Raw genomic sequence first — 27,558 nt, forward strand, 5'->3', positions numbered from 1 at the left:
TCTTATTTGTTGCTCTAAGTGACTAAGATGCTTGAAAGATATAATTTCTGGCTCTTGAGAAAGGTGGCTGAGGCATCATAAAAGAGAATTCTGCAGTACATTTTAAGTTCTCTAGTGAACAAAGAAGACATTCATAAATTCTGCAGCATCTTAGTAGGTAAAGAAATGTGGAAAAATAGGACATTTGGCTTCAAACCAGAAAATCATTATTATTGTATTTTTATAACTCACTAAGACACTAGATGGACTTTATACTCTTTGATAAATTGCATTCCTCTTTTGTATTAGTTTAGGTCATTAGCATTCAGACTCATTATCTCCTGGAACTTTTCCTTACTTTCCATTTATTACTGCTCCGTTGAGCGTAATGGAGCAGTTTGGGCTGAGCAGGGTCCCAAACACATTCTGTGCTAACACATTATTTGTGGGTGTAATTTAACCATAAATTACTAGCAAGAGACAGAAATTGCAGAGCCAGGACTTCAAACTCCCTTGTGCTAAATCCATCAGGATGAACAGATTGTAAACTGCCCATTGCAAATATGATATGCAGCAATTTAGCATCATGTTAATACTTCCTAACTTCCATCCCTTACATTTATATAGCTTTTCCCTCCTGAAGCTTTCTGAAATTGCTTCTCCAGTCATTATACTGCACAAAGCAGTTCAGATTTAATAGGAATAGTTGTGAACATTAGATCCTGAATGATTTGAGCCCATGCGGAGTTTTTTATATTTAGCTGGATAAGTCTGAATCATTTGTTTCTATTGTTTATTACCATCTTATAAAAGAATCCATGAAAAAAATTGACTTCCTTGATTTTGGGGTTTTTGAGGCTTTATTGCTTATCTGTGGTAATAACTTAAAGCTTTTTGGAAATGTATTTTTAATACAGTATGGAATATAAACATCTCACAATTTGTTTTTGGTTTTCTTTATCATAGAACAGCAGAACTTAAAGATGGAAGAAGAGACATACCTATTTCGAATCACTGCAGAACTGCTAAAGCCATTTTAGTCAGTGTTTAAATGATTCAAATGATGGCAGTATCTATCACTCCCTCCTTTCAGTAATCCAGAGATCTTGCTGATAGGGACAGCCCTGCTCCTTGTGACCTCAATTTAATTTCATTCCCTGAAATTTAATTTTATTATTCTTGCTGCCTATAGCCCCCCTCTTTCTTTTCCTTGGATGGCCAAATTGTGAGTTATTATTTTATTACTTCCCCTTAAAACCATCCATCACATTTGTTGTTCTCTCCCAATTTTTCTTAATATTGTTTCTTTATTGTTACGGGTTTGGAGTACCCGTATCTGAGAACATCTTTATAAGCGTGGTGTCATTTGCCAAGTTGTGAGAATGAGTTTATCACTGTTACTCCACAGCTTTCTAAATAGTTAGTTTTACTACCTTGGAAGTTTGTATGTTCTAAGTTACCTTTAGAAAACACCATGAACAACTGAAACCAAGAAACTTATAACCTTTCAATCTCCATCGAGTAGAGCTTATCTTGTCTCCTAAGTATAAGCCAAACTATAGAAAAGCAAATAATGGAACAATGCAGAGACATTGATAAAAATGATCAAAAAAAAGTCATATGATAATTCAAGTTAAAAATACCTCGGGAGGTCTCTAGTCCAACCTCCTGCTCAAAGAAGTGCCAGCTGTGATATCAGATCAGGTTTCTCAGGGCTTTATTCAGTTTGGTCTTGAAAACCTCCAAAACTGCTTGACCTGTCTGGGACTGCTTGACTATGCTCAAAAAAGTTTTTCCTCATGTCCAGTCTGAACCTCTCTTATGCCAGCGTATGCCTATTATTTCCTATCTTGCTGCCATGCATCACAGTACAGTTGATGTGGCTTCATGAGTGCCAGCAGGGACAGTCACCCCCCTCAACCTCCTGGCCGTGCTCCTGTTAGCACAGCCCAGGAGGCTCTTGGCCTTCCTTGCCGCCAGGGCACACTGCTGGCTCATGCCCAGCCTGCCGTCCACCAACTCCTCCGGGGCCTCCTCAGCAGTGCTGCTCCTCAGCCAGTCTGCCTGTCTGTCTGAATGGTGAGACAATTTTTTCAGCTCACTAAGGAAGAAGCACAAATCAAGGATGTACATATGCAAATGCCTCTCTCCGCTGCCAAGGTCCTGCAGCTCTCTCCCTTTTAGGAGAGTGTCTTCTCTTCACTCTTTTTACTTCTGTATTTCAAAAGAGAAGCCATTCTGGAATATGGACGTGTTTTGGAACCAAAATTTTTGCCACAGATGTGCCTCTCTGTAGGGCTCAGAAATAGCCAGAACTAGCTGTGAATGTTACCAACATGGTCTGAGGTCCTGAGGGAGGTTCTGCCTCTTCCAAACCACAACTGGTGATGGAGCCGTCACGAATAAGCCTGAGCTAGGTCGCTGTGCAGGGGCAGGAGTGAGATGCTCCCCTGAAGGAAACACTCCTTTGTCCAACTGCTTACTGCACTGAGGGAGGAAAGAGGATGCCAAAAATCAATGAGCCTCTCAGTTTAGCTTCTTCCCACTCTCTCCTGAGATCCTCTTGGTTGGTTTCTCTCCTCACAGTCCTCTTTAATCCCTTGTCTTCATCTCCAGCTTTTTAAAACTGAACATGTTAAGTGGGAAAGTGTGTCCTGGTGCAGCCTCGCAAGCACAGGAAGGCAGGAGGGAAGACCCCCAGAAACTGGGGGTGAGGGGGGAGCAGAGGGGAAGCTGGAGTGGCGCGAGGTGAACAAAACTGATGGGGAAGGCAGAACCAGCAGTGCTGCACAGGAATGTGCAAAGCGGACATAAGGACAGAACTCATGAAGGCACTAGAGGAAAGACACAGAGCACTTTAAATAGTGGCATCTTACAAGCTCCTGAGACAGTGTCTGAAATGAGCAAGGGCAGAAGGAACAGGACTGCATTTTTGCAAGTCCAGTAGAGGGGTTGAGACACTCCTAAAAATGTGTAAAAACTGTTTGAATGACAAAGTGCTCCAGCTTTCAGTTAGGTGACACGGCCTGACCCTAGAACTGGCACCTTTTGTTGAGTATCTTTTAGCCAAGTATTCCTCAATAGCGAAAGAAAAACAGCTCACATTTGTTTGACTAATGTCTTCATGCTGCCTTTACAACAGCAGCAAATTTATTTCACAAAAAAATATGTCTAGTTCTTGCTAGAGCTTCTTTAGAATCCTGTGCACACCACTGTGGTGTTGCATAAGAAATATTTTTTTCCTCTCTGTGGGTAAAATCTTTGAGAGGCAGAATAAATAGCTAGTGCTCTGCCTGGAGTCTCTTGGAGCATCTACTCAAAAGATTATAAGGGGAAGCTGTCAAAAGGAGATCAAAGTAAGGAGACTAGCAAGAAGTTCTTAGTAGGTCTGAACACAGTGATTTTTGGTGTTCATGCAATGAAGGGGGAATGAGCACTGCAGATCTACAGTGATCAAATTAGCTGTCGTCTTTCCTGTCGTCTTTCCTTTGAACTTGACTTCTTTGAATGTTCTTGCCTTGCCTTCCTTCAAGCTCATGCCTGATTTTTATTTCAGAAATATTTTGTTTCTGATCCTGCTGGAACTAATCAAATGTCATCTCTTGTTTACTTTGAACAATGTTGAAAAAATATTTTAAAAAGTCCTTTCTCTAATCCAACCCATAAAAATTATTCCTCTTTCCACAAAGCATGTCCTTCTTTCCTTTGAATTTTTTTTCCTCTCCTGTCTTTTTAGTACAGCTCAAATTTTGACATTTTATTTTCAGTTTGTTACTTGCAATGCTGCACTCCATCAACAATACATTTCTAGAAACACTGTGCATTAGGTATGGTGAGTTGGGTGTCAGAGCACAGAAAACATACAGGTCACACAATAAAAGCAGCTGTTTATGTCCTTATAGTCTCAGTGACAAAGGTTTTCTTGAGGTAGAAAAAAATACTTGTTTAGAGTCCAAAAGACCTAGTCAGACTACGAGAATTTCAAAATAGGTCAGATTAGCTGATGGTGTCACTTTAAGCATTGCTCTGAGATCGTTTTTAAAAAAACTAAGGAAAGTCCTTTTCTACTCTTCACATTATTTTGAGACTAAGAAAAGAGACAGGGCTGTCATTCGAAATAAAAGTGGAGTGTCTCAAAGATAATCCTATGAGTAGGGTGACTGTACGATAAAAAACACTTCTGTAAATCAGAAAAAAAGGTAAAAAATCTCTATTGTGTATCATTAAAAATAATCTCAACTTGTAATGATTGCAATTAAGTATTAAAAGATAAAGGCACGTTTTAGAAAAAGATATTAATGGCTTCAATGGATGAGCTAAGTAGCATGAAAAAAAATGAAAGAGCCAGTTCTTTTGTTTAGCTGTCTCATGCAATGGATGCTGTGCACAGGTGCATGAGGAGATGTTTACACTTGAATGGGCTATGGGCTATACCCTAAGAAGCAGAAAACAAATTACAGCTTTGTTTGTTTTTTTTTAAAAAAAGACCTGTCAAATAGTTTATTTCTACCTGATCCTTGGCTGATGACTTGTAATAGTGGAATATTTGCAAGCGTGTAAGTTTGCAGACATTCCTTTATGTTTCATCTTGATAAATTTTTCACTACAGTCTGCACAAAAGATTACCTCAGCCAAAGCATTCTGCTCTGCTTAAAAAAAGATGTGCTTACAAGTGAACCAAATGTCATGCGTTACAAAACTAAATAATGAATCTGCTCAAGTGAACAGGTGATTTTCAAGACCAACGTTATTTTTTCAGTAAGAACCTAAAGCTTACTAGTTTGATAACTGCCAAAGCACACTAAATATATTGTCTGGAAAAAAAGTGGTCATGAAAGAAAGAAAAGTCTCTATTAAAAGTGGCAGACAAAGTATGTTTTTGTTAGACTCTCAGTGAAATCACAGTCATCACTCCAAAGTCAGTCATAGAATCAGAAAATGAAAGGCCTTCTCAGAGTATATCCTGTCATCCCATTACTCTTCATAACATTTTTTTTTTAGTATATTGTATATTATTCAGTATCTCAAATGACTGATTTGGCTGGTGGAAAAAATACAAATATAAACAAAATATTCTGGTTACATTTATACTGAAGGTTAAGTCACATCACATAGTACTTTTCGACTGAAATACGGACTATTTAAAGGCTAAGCATTCAGTTTTCCATGGAAAAGATGATTGTAGCTGAGATCAAATGCTCCTATTTTGCCCTGCCTATTTCCTTTCCTAAACTATATGGAGGTTAAGAATTAAGTCCTATTTATTTATTTATTACTTTACGGTAAAGTACTCATGTAATTTAAGCAAGGCAGTGAAAGCTCTAGTAAAGATTATCTCAGACAAGAAATATTTTTCTTAAGAATGTCCCTGAATAATTTGAAACAATATTTCCCTAAGGCTTCTAATACTATATTGTTCAACCTCTGTTAAAGGCTGCCACTATTAGACAATTTATGTTCTTGACAGGCTTAATGCTATATATTCTGCATTGCATTTCAGAGAAAAATAAAGATCCATATGAAATAGTAATTAAAATAACTTACGTCTAAAAACATTAACTCAGCATAGGAACAATCTGAAACTGCAATGGCTATGTTCTATGAGTGATTCATTTGACAGTAATATCACATAGATATCCAATGCATAACTCTACTCAGATATGGACAGAAAGGCTTCTTGACTAAAATAAATAATCAAACTAAAGTAAAAATAAATCCAAGATGTGATTGATAGGTGAAAACACTGGAGTTTTCCTTACAATCTTAATTTGAAAATTAAAAAAAAATAATGAACCAGATATTATATTCTGCATGCCAGCACAGAAACAGAAAAACAACAACAGAAAAACGGCTTTAAACAAGTAGGCTTTTTCACAAGCTATTGGGTGTTTTAACTGGTGTCCAAGCCTTTAAAACTGAATACCACTAATGATCAAGTATATCATCTTCAGTAAACCACATTAGGGAGTTTTTCTTCCGAGTCAATGCAGGTCTACCAGAACGGCTCCCTGTTAAGGAAGTTCAAGTGTGGGCCTGGCTCCTTCAATAGCCAGAGTGGACTACTAGGGACGACTAGGGAAGAGCATGTTCATTCCCCTCAAAACGTGGAAGCCAGAAAAGCACCAGATACGACGAAGCGTTTTTTAATCAACTAAACATTATTTTGTAATACACTTTTGAAAATAGGATTTCAGAAATAAAGCAATACCAAACAGAAGCATTGGGGATGCAATGCTCAGTGGGAGTCGTATTCTACCTCTGGGCTAGTGCGTCTGCTCACCAGTTACATTTTCCAGTGTCCCTCTTTTCTCCATGTTGCACTAATGTTAGCTGTTCAATATGGCATAAATACCAACGAATGTCAAGCTTAGTTTGCCTTTTCAGCTGCCGAGGGATTTTCATTTTTGTTCCCAGTAATATGCTATAGGCTTTTTTTTATGTTCTTGCAAGTGGATTTGAAGACTGTATCTTTTCTACTTACCCAGAAAGATATCTCAAATCTGTTAAATTATGGGATGCCAGAATATAAATTTTGTATAATAAACCTTCTTGCATGGAGAGTGAAAATTTCAACGCTAAATAACAGAAGATGGAAAAACCATGATGCATATGGCAGCAGAGCAGGGACCAAAGTCACGTAAGATATAGAGAGACCTTTCTGTCATCTCTTATTTGAACTTACAAAAGACACCATATGCAAGCAGATACATGATTTCTCATTTCTAACAAAAAGACAATATTTACTTGTGTTCTGTTTGATTATTTTTTAAGAGGTATGTACAGTGCTTCTACGATTAAACATTTTTAGATCTTAGCTACAGTTAAAAAGCATTTAAATAGAATTCATAAGTGCATCAAGAGGAAAAAAAAATAGCCACGAAAAATGTAATAAAATGAAAATCCAGGAGAATGGGCTACATGAAATATTGGAAGGTTCCTCCTGTCTATGAGGTAAACTAGACTAAATAAATTCTAAGGATCACAGCTGAGGATATTAAGCTAAGAATATGGACACATTATCATGATTACTAGTGTTATTCTCAAATGTCAACTCCTGATATCTACTATGTTACAGAGCGAAGTTGGTTGCTTTGACATATGGCCTCCCTACCCAAAGCAATTCTCTCGTAACTTCTCTTCACAAGTTCCTTTTTATGCCTGCAAACTGCATTTCCAACCTATTAGTATCAGTAATTTGATTTGATAAAAAGCTTCATGACATTTACACCACAAATTTATGTGGTAAGCTGGGAACACATTTTAGAGGAGACTACTTTGGATTTTTTTCCTAAACAGTTCCCAGACAAAAGAAGGAAAATTGTCTATTCCATGTGCTTTTGAAAAATCGCTTCAGCCTGCAATGTTGTTCAGCCACAAGAAATAGATATAAATGAATATAAAATAACGGGTCAGCAAATATACTGCTATACCCATACTCTAACTGGCCAAATTTCTTTTCAGTATATGCAAATCCTCCATAATTTTAATTAGATAAAGTTAATGCTTATTACTGTACAGCTCTGAACATTAAGTGTTATTTAAATGGTGATTATTACCAAATTATTATTTGTTACTATAAATAACATTCAGCAAGCACAACACTAAGATAATTTGTTCACGTTGACTAAAGTTAAATACTGAAACCAACTTTTGAAATAAACATTTTTAACTGAGTTCAGATTCAAATAATGGAAATGGACTAAAATGTTTAAAAAAGCATTACATTCTAATTTGCTTCATACATCGTTTATAGATGAAAGGGTCAACATCTAGAAACTGTATTTAAGTCAATACTGATATCAATAAACCATTGCTTCAAATTAAATTAACGCAAAGGATATACTCTAATGAAAAAGAAATACTTTACACACTACATCTGAAGTCTAAAAGTCTAAATGAGATTTAAAATGTTATTCAATACTGTATGTGCAAAACTGCGTTTAGTGTCCTCAGAGGACTCTAAGTGGCCAGACATCTCTCACAGCATCTCTTCTATCTGCAGACATTAAAGAGATTAGGTCTGTGGTTTCTATTAAGAGCAGTAGTGGCAGCTGCTGGGAAACTGTCACTGATGTGTTTTCAAACAACTGGTCTGGATATGTGAAATCTGCAGAACTGGAAGCAATAGCTGGAAAGCATCCTGAATATAAGTAGTACTGTTGCAACCCTAATGGGAGAGAAAACATGGTCATTAGTATAGTTGTCATATAACTCAGGAATTATATTTCACCTCTTAAATAAACTCCATCTTTCTTAGATGGTCATCCTGCTATATTAGGATACATATTCACACAAGGTTTTAGAATCTGTGGACTAAAAAAACTGTAATTTACAACAATTTATAGCTAGTAAGCACAGCTTGAATTATTATATAGAAATCTGATCGCCACTGCATTTGAATGTGAATCACTTCTTTGAGTGCTGTGTAATCTGAGTGGAATAAAATGTCAAGAGTGTTCAGGAGGAGATACGACTTTTTTAAAGCAAGCCAGCAAGCCTTTCCATCAACAGAACTAAATCTGGATGTGGAATAGGTGGGAGAAGTGTCACTGAAATTAATGATTTAAATGATTACAGCAGTTTAAACACATTGTTGTACTACTTACGGAATTTCTAATACTGAATGGTATAGCAACTTGTAATACTCCACAAACCTCGGCTGTGCTAATACACATTTGTATACAAGTATCAGGGGCTTAAGCAGTACAAAACAGCTTATTCCCAGATTTTGGACATTCCTGGAGTTTGGAGTTCCTGGAGCTCAGAAAGGTATGTCAGCTATAAGAGCAAACCTATCCTACAACAAAAGGAACTACATAATAAGTCTTATAATCTTTACCACACCTCTATTCAACTTTCCATAATTTTCCTTTGTTATATTGGTATTGTTAATTCAGTGCAAAATCGTTTATTCTAAATAACCTTTTGAAACCTCTGTTTCCTCATTTTTTAAGGAAACACAGTTGCTAGGAGGAAGGTACAGAATGACAATTTGTAATCAGGATTTCATTTTTTTAATGTTTAAAGAGAAGTGTGCTCTAGTTAGTAAGAGTTAAAAGAATGCATGTTGCATATATATTTCATTTTAGTACTTTATAAGCATATTACTGCCTCTTGACCTCTTCCCTCCAGAAAACAGAGGCATATTTTACTCACTGTGCTTTTCTGATCAAAAACAGATCATGGTGTCTAACAGAAGTTCCTCATGAACATTTTTGTGATGTCTGACACATGGTTATCCATGCGTTGAGCAAGCTTGCTTCTTTCTAGATAACTGTGAATCTTTGTAGAAATCTAAATGCCTGTGGGTGGGAAACATTGCAGCATTCCTGCAGCTCAAATTTTAAAGAAAAGAATAGGCTGAAACTATTTATCAGTAAAAATTATTTTGCAAGGTTAGAAATAGAAAACAGAGCAGTAAGGATAGGCTTATTCCTGGAAACTTGTGAATGGGTTAAAAAAAGGCTAAGCTTTTAAATAAACAGCATACTGCAAATTGTCTGCTGTGCTCTGACAAACAGCAGAACTTTAAGAGCTAATCAGTCTCACTTCAGTCATATCATTCTTAAGAATTCTCAGAAAATGTAGTATTAGTACAGTGGTATTTGTGGAAGAGGCTGAACACAAAACTGAGGTTTATAAGCTGGCATTCAGCTACCAGAAGAATACTAATATTCCTTTCTATGTAGTTCTTTATTGCAATATAAATGTGACTGTTCATTTCAAAATCATCTTACTAGCATATTTCCTAATGTGAAAAAGGTGAAGGCTTACCTCTAATATTACGGAGTTGACGATGGGGTTAAGAACCTCTGCCTTCATACTGCTCTGTAAATCAGAAAACAGGGTTGCCAGGGCAAGAAATATATTTAACAGGAATATATTAATTTAGCAGTGGTTTTATGGATTCTAGAAAGGTCTTGTTTCAGCCTTCTTATACAGGCTATTTATTGTGGTATTGTGGTATAAGTGTCTCTACATTTCATACACACTTCAGTAGTATTTCTATTACCGAGTACAAAAACCTAAGATAGGCACATGGTTTTACCTTTTGATTAATTCAAGAGYCGCAGAGCTTCAAATTGCCTGATTTCCTATGGATATGAGATTTATGTTGTCTATCCATCTGTATGTTAGTCCCCTTTTCTCTCCTAATAATTTTTTAGTCCACTGCTTGATTTCAAGGTAACAAGACGGAGAAATAGAGGTCAGAAAGAATACTTAAGTTCTTACAAGTTTCATGTAAACCAGTGATTAGGTATAAGTGAAATGCCCAACTTCATTCCCCTATTGAAGGAAAAACACAGATGAAACTCAGATCCTCAGACTGGCAGTAACGTGTGTTGAGCTAGACAACGCACACTGGCCAATGAGCACGTGTGTGACTGGCTCAGCACACACAGCATTTTTCTCAACCGCTAGATAGGAATAGAGATGAGTATAATATGTAGTGAAGTTACTATGCGCTGCAGAAACCAAATCTCTATGAAAACAAACTTTATCAGTTCTTCTGCTTTTTAAAATGGCAAAAATCTTTTGCTTTTTTTCTTCTCACTGTTCTTTGCATTGTGCTTTTTGACAATGATAGCAATGTCCAGGAAGATTTGCTTTCTTCTAATATCAAACAGTGAACTTTATTACACTAAACGAAATACAGTACCAATTAATTTCACCAAAACAACCTTATTACTTTTATATTACAGATTTAAAGAAACATGAAACATCTTAATTTTAGATTAATTTAATCAGTATCTAAAAATTTGATACTAATGTGTGACATGATAAAATGAACATAATCTCTAATGGTACAGGAGAGAAAGAAGGCAAAGGTGTTTGGAGAAAGGTGGAGGAGCAAAGAGAAGATGGTTTGAAAAAAGAGCACTTTTACTGTCAGTTACTAGAAAATCCATTACGTAGTGTACTGTTTAGTTGATTGTCAATAAATTGAAACATAGGGAAAACAGTATCAATTAAGTACTATAGATTGTGCAAATCAATGATAAGTTGAAGTTTGAAAGAGAATTTGCATAGCAAGCAAAGCTGTTATTTCTTACTTCTGGATTACTGCTTTCTCTCAGAAACAGGGCCAACATTGTAAAACATAGGCACAGCCAGCACCACACCTGAACATCTGAATTGTACAGATGTAGATATAGTGATGGCACTGTCTTTGAAAAAAAAGTATTTTCTATTCTGACTCATTTCTCAGCTTCTCATGGTTCAATGCACACTGCAGGATGCTGGAATGCGTTTGTGAATCCAAGTGCCGATGGCAGCTTAAGAGAGAAGTGGAACCATTGGGACATGCGGGAAGATGCAGAGTTAGTAAAGTTCTGTGTGATGGCTGCTCCCTGCTTTTCTGACTGATCATGGTGAGCAGAAGGCTCACATCTTCCTCCAAAAACTTGCAGGGATGGTACAGCACTTAAAGCTCACCAGACAAGCTAACTAAAAATGTCTTCCGTATAGAATATGTTGGCAGTGGGAAGTGTCTTAGTACTCAATTTCTCATGGGTCTTCACAAACATCCACAAAAACAATCTGGTCTTAAAAATCTAGTGTAAATCTCATGAGAGCTTTAGTTTCCAATTTTCTGAGTCGAGGAAGCTTCGTATTTCATAGGCAATGTATTTTTATGTGTCTGTACTCTATTTATTGCAAGTGTCAAACAAAGATATGCTAAAATACACTCCCAAAATGCAAAATAAGCAGATTCTTCCAGAGTAATGGGAAGGAATGTAAATTATTCAGAATAAAGGCAATCCAGTAAATCATGTTCTCTTACAAATAACTCTAAAAAGACTTGTTCAGAGATGTGCTGGAAGAGCTCATGGGAGAATAGCGGAAACTTCCTCTAATGTGTTTTCACCTTCTCCTGGGGGTAATTAGGAGAGACAGAACTGGATCTTCTCTGACATTTACAGAACAACCTCAGCAATGATACAGTTTTTGTCTCTGAATCTTGCTAGAATACTCAGATGCCAGTTGTTTTTGAAACATTTTGAAAAGCTGGTACCACTTCTGCACTACAGGGCCCTGCAAAGGCCTTCACTGCTCCTCTACATGGGTCTCCCCATCTGTCATCATATCAATATCCTATCAGTGTGAAGGGGAAGGAGAAAGAAATTATGTTTTTAGCAAGGAAGGTCACAGATAAATGATCCCAAATGGAGTATCTTGAGATACAAGATAGTGATTTTTTAAGATAAAAGACCAAACATAGACTTTTTCATCTCTTAAATCTTTCACAAATGCAATGACCTTAGTCCAGGGCAGATAGCAAAGGCTAAGAGGACAGCTGGTGAAACCACTGAAAGGTATTCGAAGTATTATTGATGACCTTTACACACATGCATTCTAAAGCGATAGGCTGAGCAGAAGAAGAAGATGTCCCCAGGTAATGGAACTTTTGCCATTCTTGGCAATGTGGGCCCCCTTCAGTGGGAGCAAGTAAGGACTGCTGAATAGAAATAAGAAAAAATGTGAAAATAGTCTCTAGAAAGAGAGATTTCAGAAGGCAGGGGACACACTGCAGAGTCTCTCCAAGCTCACAAACTTCCTCTACTGCAGGGAATCTGCTATAGAAATGCTCCACGTTCTTGAACTGAGGAAAGAAGTACCCCCTTTGCTGCTACCTCATATAAAGGCATAGCATTTCAGTAATAATACCCGTTTTAAGAAGTGAACTATATTTATAAAACCCCAAATGCAAGAGAAAACAGTTATCTTACCCCAGCTGCTGTTAAAGAATCAGAAAACTTCTTTGCTAAAGATGAAACTTCATTGCACATTGCACTTGTTAAGCTGGTTTTGAAAAAGAGAGACAAATATAAAGATACATACTTGCCCTGTCCAGGGTAAAAAGTCTATGACTGTTCCAGGCACCAAACTTCATCTTGAAGGTCAAGAATGTTCTTAAGGCAATTTTGCTTCTACTCATTTTTTAAGTGTCTTGAGGTAGATTTTGCTCATAATATTTATATTCTTCCACTGAAAATTTCAGTGTTGACTACAGCAATAAAATGATGCCACGTTAGCTCGGACATCAGTCTCTTTTGATATAGCAACTTTTTAATTTTTTACTTTCTAAACTTTTAGTTTAACTGCTGATGACTAAAGCAAAACAACTCCTAGAAATACTGCTGCAAATAACTCTGACTTTAATGAGAATAATAAGTTTCCTCTGCAAGCACAGAAAACATCTCCTCTATACTAAAAGAGGACATACTGTGGTTAAAGTACAAGAGACCAAGGAGATATAGTTCTATTTCTAGATCTTCTACTGTTTGCTAGACCATCACAAGTTCATCATATAGCACTTGATCCTGCAAGGTGCAGCATCTCTAATTTTGCAAGGCACTTATTTTAGACTGAAGTGTTCCTATGGACTTTGCCAGGGTTCCAACACTCCTAAAGATAAACACTTAAGTACTTTACTTACTCAGGATTCAAGTGCTTAAAACATCATAGAGTGTTTCAGCATACTTAGGAGGTAATCAAAACCAACTAAAATCAGTAGAAGCTCTTACTACAGAGAGCTTTTGATCTGAATTCTGAGTCCCATTATGAAGACTGGCTTCCTAAAGTTACGTATGTTTTGTTGTACAGTAGTATGAAGTTGCTGACAAATTTAGTCTTACTATTTAGAACCACTGACTGACTTTCGTATATTTGTGGCAGATAAGCACTAGATAAACGAGACTCTACTGGCAAGTAGTAAGGCTGCCTTATGCACCGTAAAAGCAAATTCTGTTCTTGCTAGCACAGTACCTTTTGCAGAGATAAAGGAAATGCATCCCACATGAACACATACATATATTAACTTCCTCGAGCAGCAACAAATTACAGCTTGTGGATAGGTCATGTTTTCTGAACATACAGATGTTAGCCATGTCCAAAAATAACAAGCAGACTCTGTGATTTAATTACTTGAGAAAATACAGCAACAAGAACCCTAAAGCCAATGCTGTTTGTTGGACTTACCTTGCCTTCAAGTCCCATAAGCTCAGCAGAACTGCATGAGTTTTAAGTAAACATTCTTATAAGAAGAAATCAACACTACTCACTTCGTCAGTACTTTTGCTTGATCTTCAGCTGTTTTTTCAACTTCTTGCCCATGTAGGATTAATTCTGCTACTTTATGGAGCTGCTCAATACACCGAGCTGTAACCTCTGCCAGACTTTCAATGGACAGCATGTAGATTTCCTTATATGAAATTAAAAACAGGCAATAGTATCACCAATAATATCATCATCAATATATATACACATATATATATAAATAAAATAATTTGAAACCTAAACCCTCCCACCCCACAAAATTGGAAATACCAGCACATACAGAGTGGAATAATACGTCATAATTCATCCTCATAAAAAATATTGGAAAATGAAATATCCATCAATTATAAAATAAAGACCTAACACTCATTCTGGAAAATCAGTGAGAAGAAATTCACCATTTATTTCAATCGGAGCTAGGATAGGCTCTTAGATTTTCTAAGATATCACTTTTGAGCCAGCCCCAATAAATACAAAAATTTCTTTATTCTTGAATAGAATGCATAATTATTTTAATTTGGAGCTGCAAGTATGGAGTCAATCCTCAGTAGCAGGAATAGATAACATTCTCAACAAAAAAGTATTTTTTAATAGTAACACTAAAAAATTCTACCTAGAACTCTGGCATCACAACTTTTACAAGCTTGTGCCAGCTTAAAATCTGTATTCACATAAAAATCTGTGATATATACATACATACAGTGTGACTCAATTTACTTATTTGGATTTTTCTGCAAAGAAATATGGGAGATAATTTATTAGAATTCACTCAAAAATCTTGACAAAAATCCCAATCGTATTTAATGATGTTATAATTTAGTGGAAGAAATTCAATCATAATTAATCACATCTACAGAAGGGAGTTGTTTAAATGGACACAGTACACCTGGTTTTAACTAATATCATTCATAAAGAGACTCAACAATGCTGAATAATACTTCTATTTTGTCCATCTGTGACAAGTTATTTGAGAGTTCAAAGAAAGTTTCAGATTTTTTTCCATCTATTGTCACTGGGAGAAAGAGATTCCAAAGAATGTTGAGATATGACTTTCAGTGAGCTACAGATGTTATGTCACAGAAACCCTCAGCTCCTTGTACTTGTTTACTTGTACTTGTTTACATGCATGTGAAGACTTACAGTAAAAAAAAAATGTAAGTTTTCTATTTGAATTTATTTTAACAGTTCCAGCAGTTTAAAAATAGTAAAAAACAATATATAAAACCAACACACAAAGAAGCAATCTTATCTAACAAAGTAAGACAATTTGCTGAATCAAACTTATCCTCCAAAAGCTATTTTACCTCCACAGTTTTGTTTTTAACTACTTCTGTTTTATCACTGCCAATTTTGTCTTCTCCTTTTTTAGTCTTTTCTTCAACAGGTTCTTCAGGTTTTTCTTTTAGCTTCTCTTCCATGTCTACTGTGGTGGAAAAATTGGCTTCTTCCAGCCACTCATGAGCTTTTTTTCTAGCCTGCCAAACAAAGAACCCGACCCCAAATTACTTTTCAAATAGGGAATATGAAATTATATTCCCGAGCGACCTATTAACTATATTTACATATTTTCATTTTTCATTCAGAAGTTTTATTCATGTTAGTCCTCTGGATAATATTTAGTCAAGTGTATACTTAAGAAGTTGTACGGAGAAGTACATCTGACTGCATAAAGACGGATCGGCCAAAGATAATTCAGTATTCAGTATTTTCACAAGTATAATGTTCCTAGCCAGCACGCAGAGTTAACATTAATACCAAGTCACTGATACTTCAGCTTTATCTGAAGTTTTTAAAGGAATTTACATGGAAATATTTCCCAAATTAAAAAAAAAGATAGTGGTATAAAGAAAGGGAAAAAAATTGGAGAGGATAAATGTCCTAAATTCTTAAAGAAAAAGACAATCACTGCATCTTCATCTACCTTCCCAGGCAGGAAAGCAGATCAACGTGGAAAATTCTTGAAGTTGTACATGGCTTCAGAGATATGTACACCTACTGCTATGATTAGCAGGAAATTTATCATTTTTCTTTTTTAGTGTGAAGTTGAATTAAAATATGTTGGGATCTAAACCTAAGCTAGCTATCTGTAGTCTATCTATGTGTTTAGAGAGTGCTAAACATTCATCTCAACCTAAGATCATCAGATGAATTGCCTCTGAATGTTGCCTGACTAGAAAATTAATTTTTAGCCATATAACTTTTAAATAATTAAAGCTAAAAGTGATACATCCAGGATGTTAATTCTAGCTGAGAAAGTCTGGAGAAATCCCTCAGAAGAATAAACACGAGGAGCAAGAAAAGTAATTCTGAATCTGAACCTTGTCACTGTTTCTAATATGGTAGACCAGATCTGCCGTGCTCATAACCTCTGTTTTGCTGTTTCAAAGCTTTCTAACATGGCCCATTGCACTAGCTAGACACTGCACCTCTAGTGACTATCTAATCTCACTTCTTCTATCAAAGATTCCCTGCTTTTGTCACATTAGTCCCACCCTCCTAATCCTTGCTTTATGAACTGCCTGAACCAACCTAGTTACTGCTCTGCGTCAGATTTCAGAACACAGCCCTCCCCTGTCTTCATCCAAGAAACAGAGGGCAGCTCACTAACAGGCACGAACCTTGTTGAGTTTGTCAGGAGTAGCAGCAACATGCAATTCAAACAACAGCTCGGTGAGCATGCTGACAAACTCCTCTCCCATATCTGCTGCAACAAGAAACAAAACATTTTTTTGTTAGGGTATTATCACTATAATATTTTACACAATCAGATACATCCAGTTGAATTATATTCCCAAGTACTCTTGAACTTGAAAATAATTTTGATTACAAACCAATGACAGTGACCAAGAAAGAGGGGGAGATATGTTCACAGAAAAAAAAGAGAAAAAGCAACTGAAATAACTATACAACAAGAAATTCTAGCTTGACATTATGACTGTTCTTTCCACCTCATTCTAGATTCCACTGAGCTTCACTAAGGCAAAGAGGCAAGAAGTAGCATGCTCTCTAGTTACCTGACAAGAATACACGAGCTACAAAATAACCAAGGAAGAGATGCCGACCTCTTCTTTCAAGATAAGAAATAAAAACTGCAGCAGGCTGAGATACAAATATAGTTTCGGAGAAAACGTACTAGAAAACATGTTCTCTACTTGTTCTTTCTGCAAACCACAGTTAAGAGGTGTGCTTCCTTTCTATTTTAAGGTTGAGCTTTGTTTAAGTGAAGAAAGTGTTCTGTTCTGCTTTAAAGTAATACGCCTTAAAGAATCTGCACTTCCACCTACTTCAGAAATGATTTTCTTGTTTTGCTTTGTTCCTACTTGTGTTTACTAGGCGGGCCAGTTTTTCATTTTTTACCTGATTCTCACTACTGACCCTAAAAGTGGAGGTTCATTACTGTCTCTCCATAGACCTTTGGGATTTTGGTAAAACTAGTTACAGTCCACAGTACCTTGCAACATGTGGAAAGGTGGCAGAATCTGACACTCACGTTATAATCTCCTTGAGTCAATGATACCTCACCCTTACTTGTAAAGGGAGTGCATATTTTTTGTGCTATATAGTAAATTGATATTTAATATCAAGAACTCTTCTGCTGCACTGACCAGGAGACTGAGCTTTCCTCTTAGTAGGTCAAGAAGAACTGGTCAGCCAAAGAGATGCACAGAATTCATTTCACTGCTGCTCTCATCAATGAGCTTTTCAAAAAGGTTTTTCACGTTTCATTCATTAAGACAATGCCAAATTGTTTCATAAAGTGCAGAATGCTGAAAACTGAGAAGCTGATCACGAGCTCAATGCAGCAGTACCAAAACTGGTGATAACTGGCATAATCAATTCAATACCCAGTTTGGTTACCTTCTCCTTTAACTCACATGATTGCACATTAATTATTTTGTCTTAATGCCTTTTACAATGTAAGTGGAGCTACTTCTGCAGGTATCCTCTTCTCTTCATTTCATAAATAACTGACAGGAAAAGAAAGTGCTGTGAAAAATACATGAAAGAGTTCCAAAATCAAAGCTAGAAGAAACATTAGAGAGAAAGGTAAGCATCTGGTGTTCTCCTACTTGTGTCAGAGGGTATCCTTTCCTTTTCTTTCTTTCTTTAGGTATTGGTTTTGCATCTGATTGATCTGAGCAAGGACAAAGGAGAGACTTAAAGACTCCAGTTTCAAAGTTGCCAAGAACAAAGTCTAGCCCCTATCCTTTTCTAAAACAGTCCTCTAAAGATCACTGCACTAATTTCTTTTTGTATAGGGCTGAAAATGTTTACAACAGAAACTAAAAGCAGCACTAACATCTCTGAATGAGATCTTGAGGGTTTAGGATAAGAAGGTACCCTGACAGTTTACATAAAACAAACCATCTTCATACACTTAAATGCAAAGTACTGGTTTTCCTCTCTACTATTATTTTGAAGATCTATACACCACTGAAAAATGACACCATATAAATAACATGACCTAATCATAAAAAAAGGTAGCAAACTAGCCAATAAGTAGTAATTAACTTGTCTGTAATATTGCTCAGTGGCTAGGTAAGATTTAACATCTTCAAACACTACTAGTTAATCACTGCCTTCTGTAGGGGCATGCCTTCATTATGAAAAGGAAGAGAGGAAGTAGAAGTTATAATCCTACTGAAGACATGGTAGTTGTAGTTTTAAACTATTTAGCAAGCAGAATTAAAACACAGATACCTCAACAGATTTTAACAGAACCTGTTACTTCTTACTAAAATGACAACCATCTTTTAAGTCCAGTAGGACTCAAATTTAGATTAGCTAGCTTGCGTAAAAATACATTTGAAAGATTATATAAAATAACAGAAAGAAATATGCCTTTAAAAGAAAACATGGCTTCATAACTTTTTTTTGTAAGTGTATATTCTATTAATGTGCTTCACAGGACCTTAACTTGCATTAACTAGTTTGAGCTAACAACATAAACTAGAAAATTGTCTCTTCAGAGCAAGATATGAATTGCATTTAACCCTGATCAGCCAACTTGTTCTTCAATTAGACTTTTATCTAAGCTATTTGCCAAATTATGTTTAAAACTTTTAACTAACATTACACACAGACCATTTTCTTAGTGTAAATATAGCTTATGCCACAGAAATATGCCTAAGGCCCAATGAAGTCATTTCAGGTAAAGAGTTCTAGTTGAAAAAAAAAAAACAACCTAAATCCTTTAGGATCAAACGTACTCCCAGGAGGTTACATATCAATGCACCTCAGAAAGCTAAACTTATTTGTAAAATAAGACCAAAAAGTGTAGTCAATAGAGAGTCACCGGAGCCCATTTTCAATTACATATTAGTACACATTACACAGTAAACATTAGCAAAACAAAGTCTGAATGAAAGATAAAAGAGTTTAATAAAATCGCGCTCTATCAGGACAAATAGATACGCAAATTGCATATAGCATTACATGTAAAGGTGCTGAATATTGTATTTATCTAAAAATGACAGAAAATTGCCATTTAAAAGCCTATCAATTAAATTATTTAAGTTTTATATGCTTTTATGTATTTACTGCCTTAATAAAAACACTTAAGATACTGTGCATTAACAAATTCAGGAGAAGGCCTGCTTTCCTTGTCTCTAGTGATCCTATGGGGATCCTAAGAAGCTTTCACTCACTCTGATATATCTCAGTGAAGTTAATATCTCTTTTGTGACTGGGAAGATTCACACACTAGGACATTGTCTACAGGGTCAAAGCACTGTACAGCGTTAAAAGCAGTTTCTCTGCAGTGGTGCACGTACTGTGGGTTATGTGTGAGAGGCAGAAGAAAGAAGTAAAGACCGTGTGTCCCAGGTTGGAAGCCTCACAACAGAACTGTCAGCTCAGTCCTAATAGAAAGCTATTTTGAAAAGTAATTAACCTTTCTAGTCTTTTTCTATCCTCCGGTGGAACCCAAATTAATCCAACAGAATTACTGATGTATGAAATTTATTGGTAGCTCAATTACTGATAGATTTTTGAGCCTGATCCCACTAAAGGATATGAGTCATTGCAACCTAAAGTAACGCCCATTCAACTGTAAGGTTGATAGAACTTGTGTGTGGTTATTATTTCCGCTGTCRCAGAGGGGAGGATACATTTCACTTCTGATTGATTTGCTTTTGCAGGGGAAAGCCTGCAGCACTCTTGATTTTGTCCTTTTCTTCAAGGTGCTCGCTGCCTTGGTCTCAGCATATTTAAAAGGCCAGATAGTGTTTCAAGATAAGGACAGCAAGCTGCAGCTCTGCCTCACTGCACATCATTCATGCAGGAAACAACTTTTCTTGGGGGGCTGGTTTCAAAGCAAGGAATATTTCCACTTAAATTAGTGAGTGACACACATCAAGTATCTTCACTCCTAAATATACACTACACTTTCTTGACTTCTATTTCTTGCAAAACCACAGTAGGATGTGGGCTTGTAAAGAATAACAAGGGGGAAAAAAGAAACAGCACAAACCCAAAACAACCACACTAAGACTTTATACTGAACTCTTGCTGTCCCCAGGAAGAAACAACAAACCACCTGTGACAGATGTAAAGCATACTCAGTAAACACCACTAGAAAGAACACCATCTGAGTGGAAAAGAATTTCCTGTTAGAACATGTGGATGTTTACAAGAAAAATTTTCTAACTTTTCTGAAGGTTAGAGAAATCAGACCTCACCATCTTGCAAGATGTAGGTTGTATGGACAAACATCCCTGAGAATAGAGCAAGATGATGTGAAGGAAATAGTTTTAAAGTTTCTGAGTAAAGTGTTTAATGGCATGAGCCAAGCCTCAGTCAAGTCAAGGGGATTCTTTCTACTAGCTAGAAGAAGTTGATATAGATCTCAAAGGCCTAGAAAAATGAATCATGGTAGCTTTAAGCTGATGACTTATCCTTTTGATCCCAGCCTGTCCAGGAGATGGCCAAAACCCTAAGTCTGTTAGAGAGACCTCTTTTGCCCTAAAAAAAAAGACCTTCCTATTTTATGGTAACTTTTGTGAGCTGATTTACTGACCATCAAGCTCCTCCTGATCTCTTCAATGATGTGCACTATGACCCAAGTAAGGCATGTTTTTGCTATTTCAACCTCTTTCTCACTCTCCATATGCCATAATTGACAAGCAATATCTAGAAGGCAGCTTTGCCACTATTTTTCAAAGTGCCTTTTCTTCAAAAAGTTCAGGTTTTTAAAGTCCTTTTACTATACTCTAACCTTTTAATGATCATAAAGGGGAGGATGCATTGTGAGGATCAAGTTGCTAAAACAGAAAAGCATTGCTAAACTTTTTTTCATTTTAGTTACTTCTTTATGAAGAGTACTAGAATAATACATACTTAAATGTAATTTGGATTATATTTTTGATTACTATTTACAGATTTAACAAGTCCTCAAATCTCTACATTTCTAATTACCTTTTTGATCCTTCACCACTTCATCTTCTGTATCTTTTGGAACAAAAATCTCTTTGATATCAATTAACGCATTTTTCACAGTCTCCAACTGCTCTCCATCCAGTGTTGCTAAATATGACTGAATCTGTGAAAGCAAGCATAGTGAGCACTCTTAACCAAATAACCTTTCTTAAATTGCTAATTTTTAAACCAAAACAGACCAAGAGATAGAAACTTCCATTAGATGCTCAAATCTTATTTCTAACCTTCCAACTCACGTTATGACTTTTTTAGCACTCAACAAAATTTGATGAGTATTGCAAAAATTACACAAGTCTTGCAAGCTCTTCAAGTCTTCTCCCAGAACTCTTATTTTAGATTATAAATGTTGGGTCTAATTGTAAACCACAATAAGTATTTTGGGACTGCCTGAATGAGAACAGTAGGCAAGAAGAACACAGGCAGAATTAATGCTCAGCCTGAGCAATCATGGAGGAGTTGGGAGAATAAGGCTGTTTCTCCTCCCTTCAAAATCCCACCAAAATTATAGGTAGCCTACCAGTCTCCCTGCTCTGAGGAATACACTGACAAATCTCAGATATCTTTGGGTGTCTTAGATATCTAGTATGGGTTCCTTCATATCTAATGGGATGGTATCCAAGAGGAATGGAAATAGATTCTTTGAATCACTGCTTGCGTTCTCTGGTTGCCCATGGAACCCAAGAGAAGGGTCTTTTTACGTTTGATACAAAGTTTTACTTTTAGGTTTGTTCTCAGTTTACTTTTTTAATTTTCTTGAAAGAAGTGCAGACTGGTACAGTTAGAGACTGGAAAGACAAGATACTTTTTGTGACATTATATTCTCCTTTGTGCCCCCTTGGTGCGTCCAGCTCACATGCTCGAGTTAAATGGCAAATTGGATTTGAGAGTCCCAACTCAGACAGAGAACTACTGTGGGGTTTGAATCTTACATGCAGGTTTTGAATTTATATAGTTAGACATAACTGCAAAAAAGAAAGAAACTACATGGACAGTAAGTACATACTTAATAACAAAACAAGTCTCTATTTGTGACAGATAATAAAATGCTAAGAAAAATAATGTGGTTATTTTGAATAACCAAGAGGATTATATAGTGATAATTACAAAAGAAAAAGGAAGAAGAATATAATTTAAGAAATGTGTTTAGAAAAATGTTTCAGTATAAAATGTTGCTTCTGAGAATTTACAAAGGTTCTACTGACCTACTGTGTAGCACAGCCAGTAAGCTGACAGCTGAAATTAAAATACAGATGTATAATCATATATAGTAACCTTAGCACGTTCTTCAGAGAGATGTATAGCATTTGCATACTTTCAGTAATTATGTCTTAGGGCAGTCTTATGAAAATTTAAAAACTACTCCAATAAAGAAGAGTTAGAAATTGAGTAAGTAATCTGGAATCCATTTTAGTTCACTAGCCTCTGGGGTAGTAGGTCTAGAATTCTTGAATGCAACTATTAGTGTCTTATACAAAAAGAAAAGACTTGTACCTTCCTGCAAATTCTGAAAAGACTTCTGCATTATGTCATGAGCCAAAAAAACCAGGATATATATGTGGTGTTTTTAAAAAAAATAACTTTTAATGGTGATTTTCTTTGTTTCTTTCGAGCTAGTTTTTGAGTTAAATACTAGGGGTATCAAGATAGGTTTCCTGAAGCCAAGGACTGGCCATTGGGATCAACAGTTTCAGCTTTCTCTGATGCTGATGGAAAACCTTCTATTGGTTTCAAATGCAGTTGTGCAGGCAGATTAATGTTAAGAACATTTTTTTTTACCAAACATCATGATTTATGTTGTTGATATACTGTACCTGAGCTTCACTTTCATTTGACAGGATTTCTAGAGCTTCAAGATGGGACAAACCTTGGAACTCATCAAAAAGCAGTCCATAATGTGCTGTTCTCTCAACTGTTACTTGCTGGGCCAGTCTCTGCTTCTCTTTTTCTTTAGCTTCTCGCAACAGCTGCAAAAATATACATCATTCCTGTTGTTTTATTGGTGGTGCTGTAGCCATGACAGATTTTATTACTCTCTGCTTCTTCTTGTCAAGAAAGTAGTAATAAAACTTGGGACTATATCACATCTGCAGTGTTGAAATTTTAGTCTCTCTGAAATGCCTAATAATTTTTTGATAAACTTATCTAATAAAATATTTAAGTAGCATTCTAAGTGTCTCTCTCCCAGTGGTAATTGCTATCTTTTTTAAATAAAACAATAAACAGACAAACATTCTTGCTTATATTCTCAAAAACGATGTCAGCTATGGAAAACATCTCATAAATTTAGTTACCAATTACAGTGGAAGAAAAATAAGAGAATAATTTCATACACAGCCTTAGAGTCATGCAATCCACTCCACAGACCACGAAACTGGAAGAATATTATTTCCATGATCCTAAAATATTTTTAACAGATAATAAAACCAGTTTTACATGATAGCAGGACTGACAAAAGAGATCTGCCTAACAAGGGTAGGTCTTCTACCAAGATGGGTCAGAACTACAATCCATATACTTGGAGATACTTTGGAGTGATCTTATATAGCAGACTTCCCAGGAAGGAATGGCCTCTTGGACAAATTTGATGTTGGAAGACTGGTAAATACATCCTAAATTGCACTTTAAGGTGCATATAAACCTCTGAGAACAGGCAAGCTCTAACCACTTATACCACTCCATCTTTCAAAATTTCCATGATATTGCCTTGTTATTCATTTGATACAAAAGACTTATGATAACAGGTTTTTCTAAGTCTCCCACTTTCCTTTTAGAGCATTCAAAATGTTATGCATAAATCAGCTAAAAGGAAGGCACTGTGTTACAAAACCCCCAACAACTGATTTATGTCACTGCCTGCCACATATTTTATATACAGATTCAAGCACATCATTTAGGATGTGCTAGGCTACCTATACAGTCAGTGGAACAGCACAGACTGCTCTAAAGGCCAGTTCAAAGCCAAAACACAATTTATTGACTACTGGTGACTACAGTTACTACATACAATATAGCTATAGTAGCAAATTACAGAGCATTGGGCATAGTTAGGGCACTGGAACTTGATTATTCATACTGTTAAATTTTGTTGTTTCTGAAAGCTTTGTCCCATATAGACAGTATCTTGCATATTTTAAGCATTCTTTATTTTAAATAATCTGAAGATTCCAATTCTCTCTACTTTGCATGTGTTTACACCTTTTTAAATGTTAAAATTTAAAAGAATGCAGTCAGATTGTTGTCCCCATGAAGCTAGCAATAAAATCTCACTGACTTGCACAGAGCCAGCATTTCACTTACTGTATCAAATACGCCTGCATAAACAGCCTTTTGTTTGAAGAAATGAATCTTATAATCTGAATGGCTTTTTCTGCAGTAAAAATGTTCAGATGGATCAAAATTTTGAGTCTCTATTACATGCAGCAGTCCTTTTCATTGCTGCAAATCTAATGCTATTACAGTGTGAAGTGCCTTGGGATGCACTCCCCAGAATACATTCCCCAATCTTAGTACCTTAGTACAATGCCTTAGTACAATGCTTAACACTGCAGCATAAGGCATGTACAGTCCGAAACCACATCTCAGGGCAGACTTCAGCTGTGATACTGAGATTGTAGTGTGTTATGTCTGCATTTATTTCCACTATATCAGTGATGACTGTTTAAATAGAGTGCTGCTGCAACAGACTTACATAAGGTGTACAGTTTTATTAATATTCTTAGCAATAGTTACTTTGCTTTTGGCCTACTATATCAATCTGTTTCCACTTGCAATGGCCAGTACTAAAGATGGAACATCTCCTTAAAAAAAACAAAAAACAAAAAAACCCCCACTCCTTTCTACCATGGGGTAAACATGCAGCAGCTTTGAAAATTTCTTTCATTGTCGATCACTTTCCACAGCCTCCCTCCCACCTGTGTCTGGAGAGTTAAAGTAATGTTGTACTGGCAGCAATTATATTTCTGCTCTATTCTTACCATATCTCTGAACTTTGAAAGATGCGAGTCATGACTCAACTCCTATGTAAGGGTACCATTAGTTTAAATGAACATAAGATGCAACTTTTCAGAGCTTTGATTTCTAATGAAACATATGCCATATTCCTGTACTACTCGTTTCCAAGGCAATACAGAGTGCTGGAGGATATCTATCTACAGCTGTTACCAAAAAACACTAACAATTTGACTGTCTCTCCAGAGTATAATGATTTATCACCACAGGTACTACCTTACAAAAAATCAACTATTGTACATGGGATTATGCAAAAAGGATGATTTTGCAAAACATGATATTTTGTGGTTCTGTGAAGAAAAGGGAATTGGAGCAAATGTAAACATAGTATTTATTTCCAAATACCTAGCCATGATACACTGCAATAAATTTAATCTCTCCCTGAGCCATATAAAATTCTGGGAACTGAATTTGAACCTGCATTGACAGAATCATATTTAAATAAATCCAACCTGAGATAAGGAAACTGTTCTTGCCATCAGTGTTTTGGTTCTTTTAAATCCAGGATCACTTTCTGCTAGGACATTCATGGTTGTCTTCCCAATAAATTCCAAAGCATCTAAGCCTCCAGATAATACACTTTTCCCCTGTAAAAAATAATAAAATATGGTTATTTCTTTTCTACTTTATGTTAATATGAAACTGTGAAGAGTATTGTTTTTGCTGGCACTGTCTTTGAGCATTCAACTCCTTATACTTTCTCTGCTCTAACTAACAATAAAATTTGTATGTTTATAAAACCATGTGACTGTGTTCTGGATATATTTTCAAAAAGAAAATGAACTATACAAATATTTCTAATTAATAAAAAGACTTGTACTGGACCTGCACTTCTAAAATTTTGACACCTGTAATGACTCCAGAGCTGTTTACAGAAACGTAGTTGTTTGTTTTGTGTTTTCTTACTAGCATCACACACAATTTTTCAGCTATGGTGAAGAATAACTTTCTGGTTAATGATTTCCATTCCAATCTGGATTCTGAATCTGACAGACTCTCACATGCCAATGTAATCTGATCTATAATGGAAAATACTTACAAAAGTCTCAGATGGCAATGCAGTTCTTAGGACTGACGCATTACAGGAATCTTTTTAGTTAAAGGCAAGAGTTGCCACATAACCACTGAGACCCTAAGTTGTTCTTTGGTGACATTCAACATGAATAATAATATAGTATAGTATAGTAATAGTATAATGGCCTAATAGTCTCTGTAGGTCTGCATTTGAGCAAATTTCCTTCACTCGAAAATCATACCTATACAATGGTCAGGTAATCTTACTGATGCCCAGCTCTTGCAAGCCCTATGATCCTACAGATTCTATAGCAATACTCTGTTTGGGATTGTCTATAAAAGTATTCCCCTGCTCCCAAATGTTTGATATCAGAATGATGAGATGCTCAAAGTGAACTGAATAGGCACTGAAAAAGAACCACCATTTCATAAAATATGCTCAATGGGGACTTGGTCAGCCCCTTCTTTAGCTGATGCTTAAAATCTTCCAGAATTTTATGCTAAACACCATACAAGCTCAGGAGAAAACATTTGCTCCGATAATAATGTGCAAACACTGCTGGTGAATAAGATGACATGAAAATTGATTTGGAAATACAATGAAACAAATAGAGGATTTTGAAAAAGCTGAAACACGGAGGAAGAGAAAAAAATGAAATGCAACAGAAAATATATGTGGAAAATATACAGAAAATACAATACAAAGGAAGGGTGGAGAAAAGATTTTACCTCATTGAGTCTGCAATCAGACGACTTTTTGGGAGAGCCATTATGAAATGAGAGACTAGAAAAAGACGTAAAGATAATGACTAGGGAATAACAATACAGAAGTGGGGTAGTTTAGTAAAAAACTTTAAATAAACAAATAGATTATCTACTTATTTTATCTGTCTTCAAAAATAAAAAATCTTCCTATCATGCTTCATCTAGAAGGACTTAACAGCAAAAATCAGATGATGGTATCATGACTATAAAAAAGATTTCCCAAGAATCTGCAGAATTGCATACAGTTTAGAAGACGACTGTATTTTTCAGCTGAAACGGCCTTCAGTATTAATT

The 27,558-nt window shown here is 36.0% G+C and overlaps 1 protein-coding gene across 4 annotated transcripts in view; it reads right to left on the minus strand.

The window, feature by feature from the left end:
• Nucleotides 1-833: 833 nt before the first annotated feature.
• Nucleotides 834-27,558, minus strand: part of FAM114A1 (family with sequence similarity 114 member A1) — a 40,511-nt gene continuing 13,786 nt past the window's right edge. For 3 of the 4 annotated variants that reach the window (XM_085322879.1, XM_085322876.1, XM_085322877.1), the window contains exons 6-14: nt 25,938-26,072; nt 23,289-23,441; nt 21,457-21,580; nt 16,659-16,744; nt 15,345-15,515; nt 14,046-14,185; nt 12,711-12,783; nt 9,754-9,807; nt 834-8,146 (exon numbers count right to left, since the gene is read on the minus strand). In XM_085322879.1, the coding sequence (XP_085179005.1) occupies nt 8,045-8,146; nt 9,754-9,807; nt 12,711-12,783; nt 14,046-14,185; nt 15,345-15,515; nt 16,659-16,744; nt 21,457-21,580; nt 23,289-23,441; nt 25,938-26,072 (1,038 nt within the window). In that variant the 3' untranslated portion in view covers nt 834-8,044. The remainder of the gene's footprint in view (nt 8,147-9,753; nt 9,808-12,710; nt 12,784-14,045; nt 14,186-15,344; nt 15,516-16,658; nt 16,745-21,456; nt 21,581-23,288; nt 23,442-25,937; nt 26,073-27,558) is intronic. The other variant, XM_085322878.1, reaches the window with a different exon arrangement.

Source organism: Rhea americana, unplaced genomic scaffold, assembly GCF_003343005.1.
Source record: "Rhea americana isolate MKP2758 unplaced genomic scaffold, rheAme1 scaffold_8, whole genome shotgun sequence".
In the NCBI taxonomy this organism is placed as follows: domain Eukaryota; kingdom Metazoa; phylum Chordata; class Aves; order Rheiformes; family Rheidae; genus Rhea; species Rhea americana.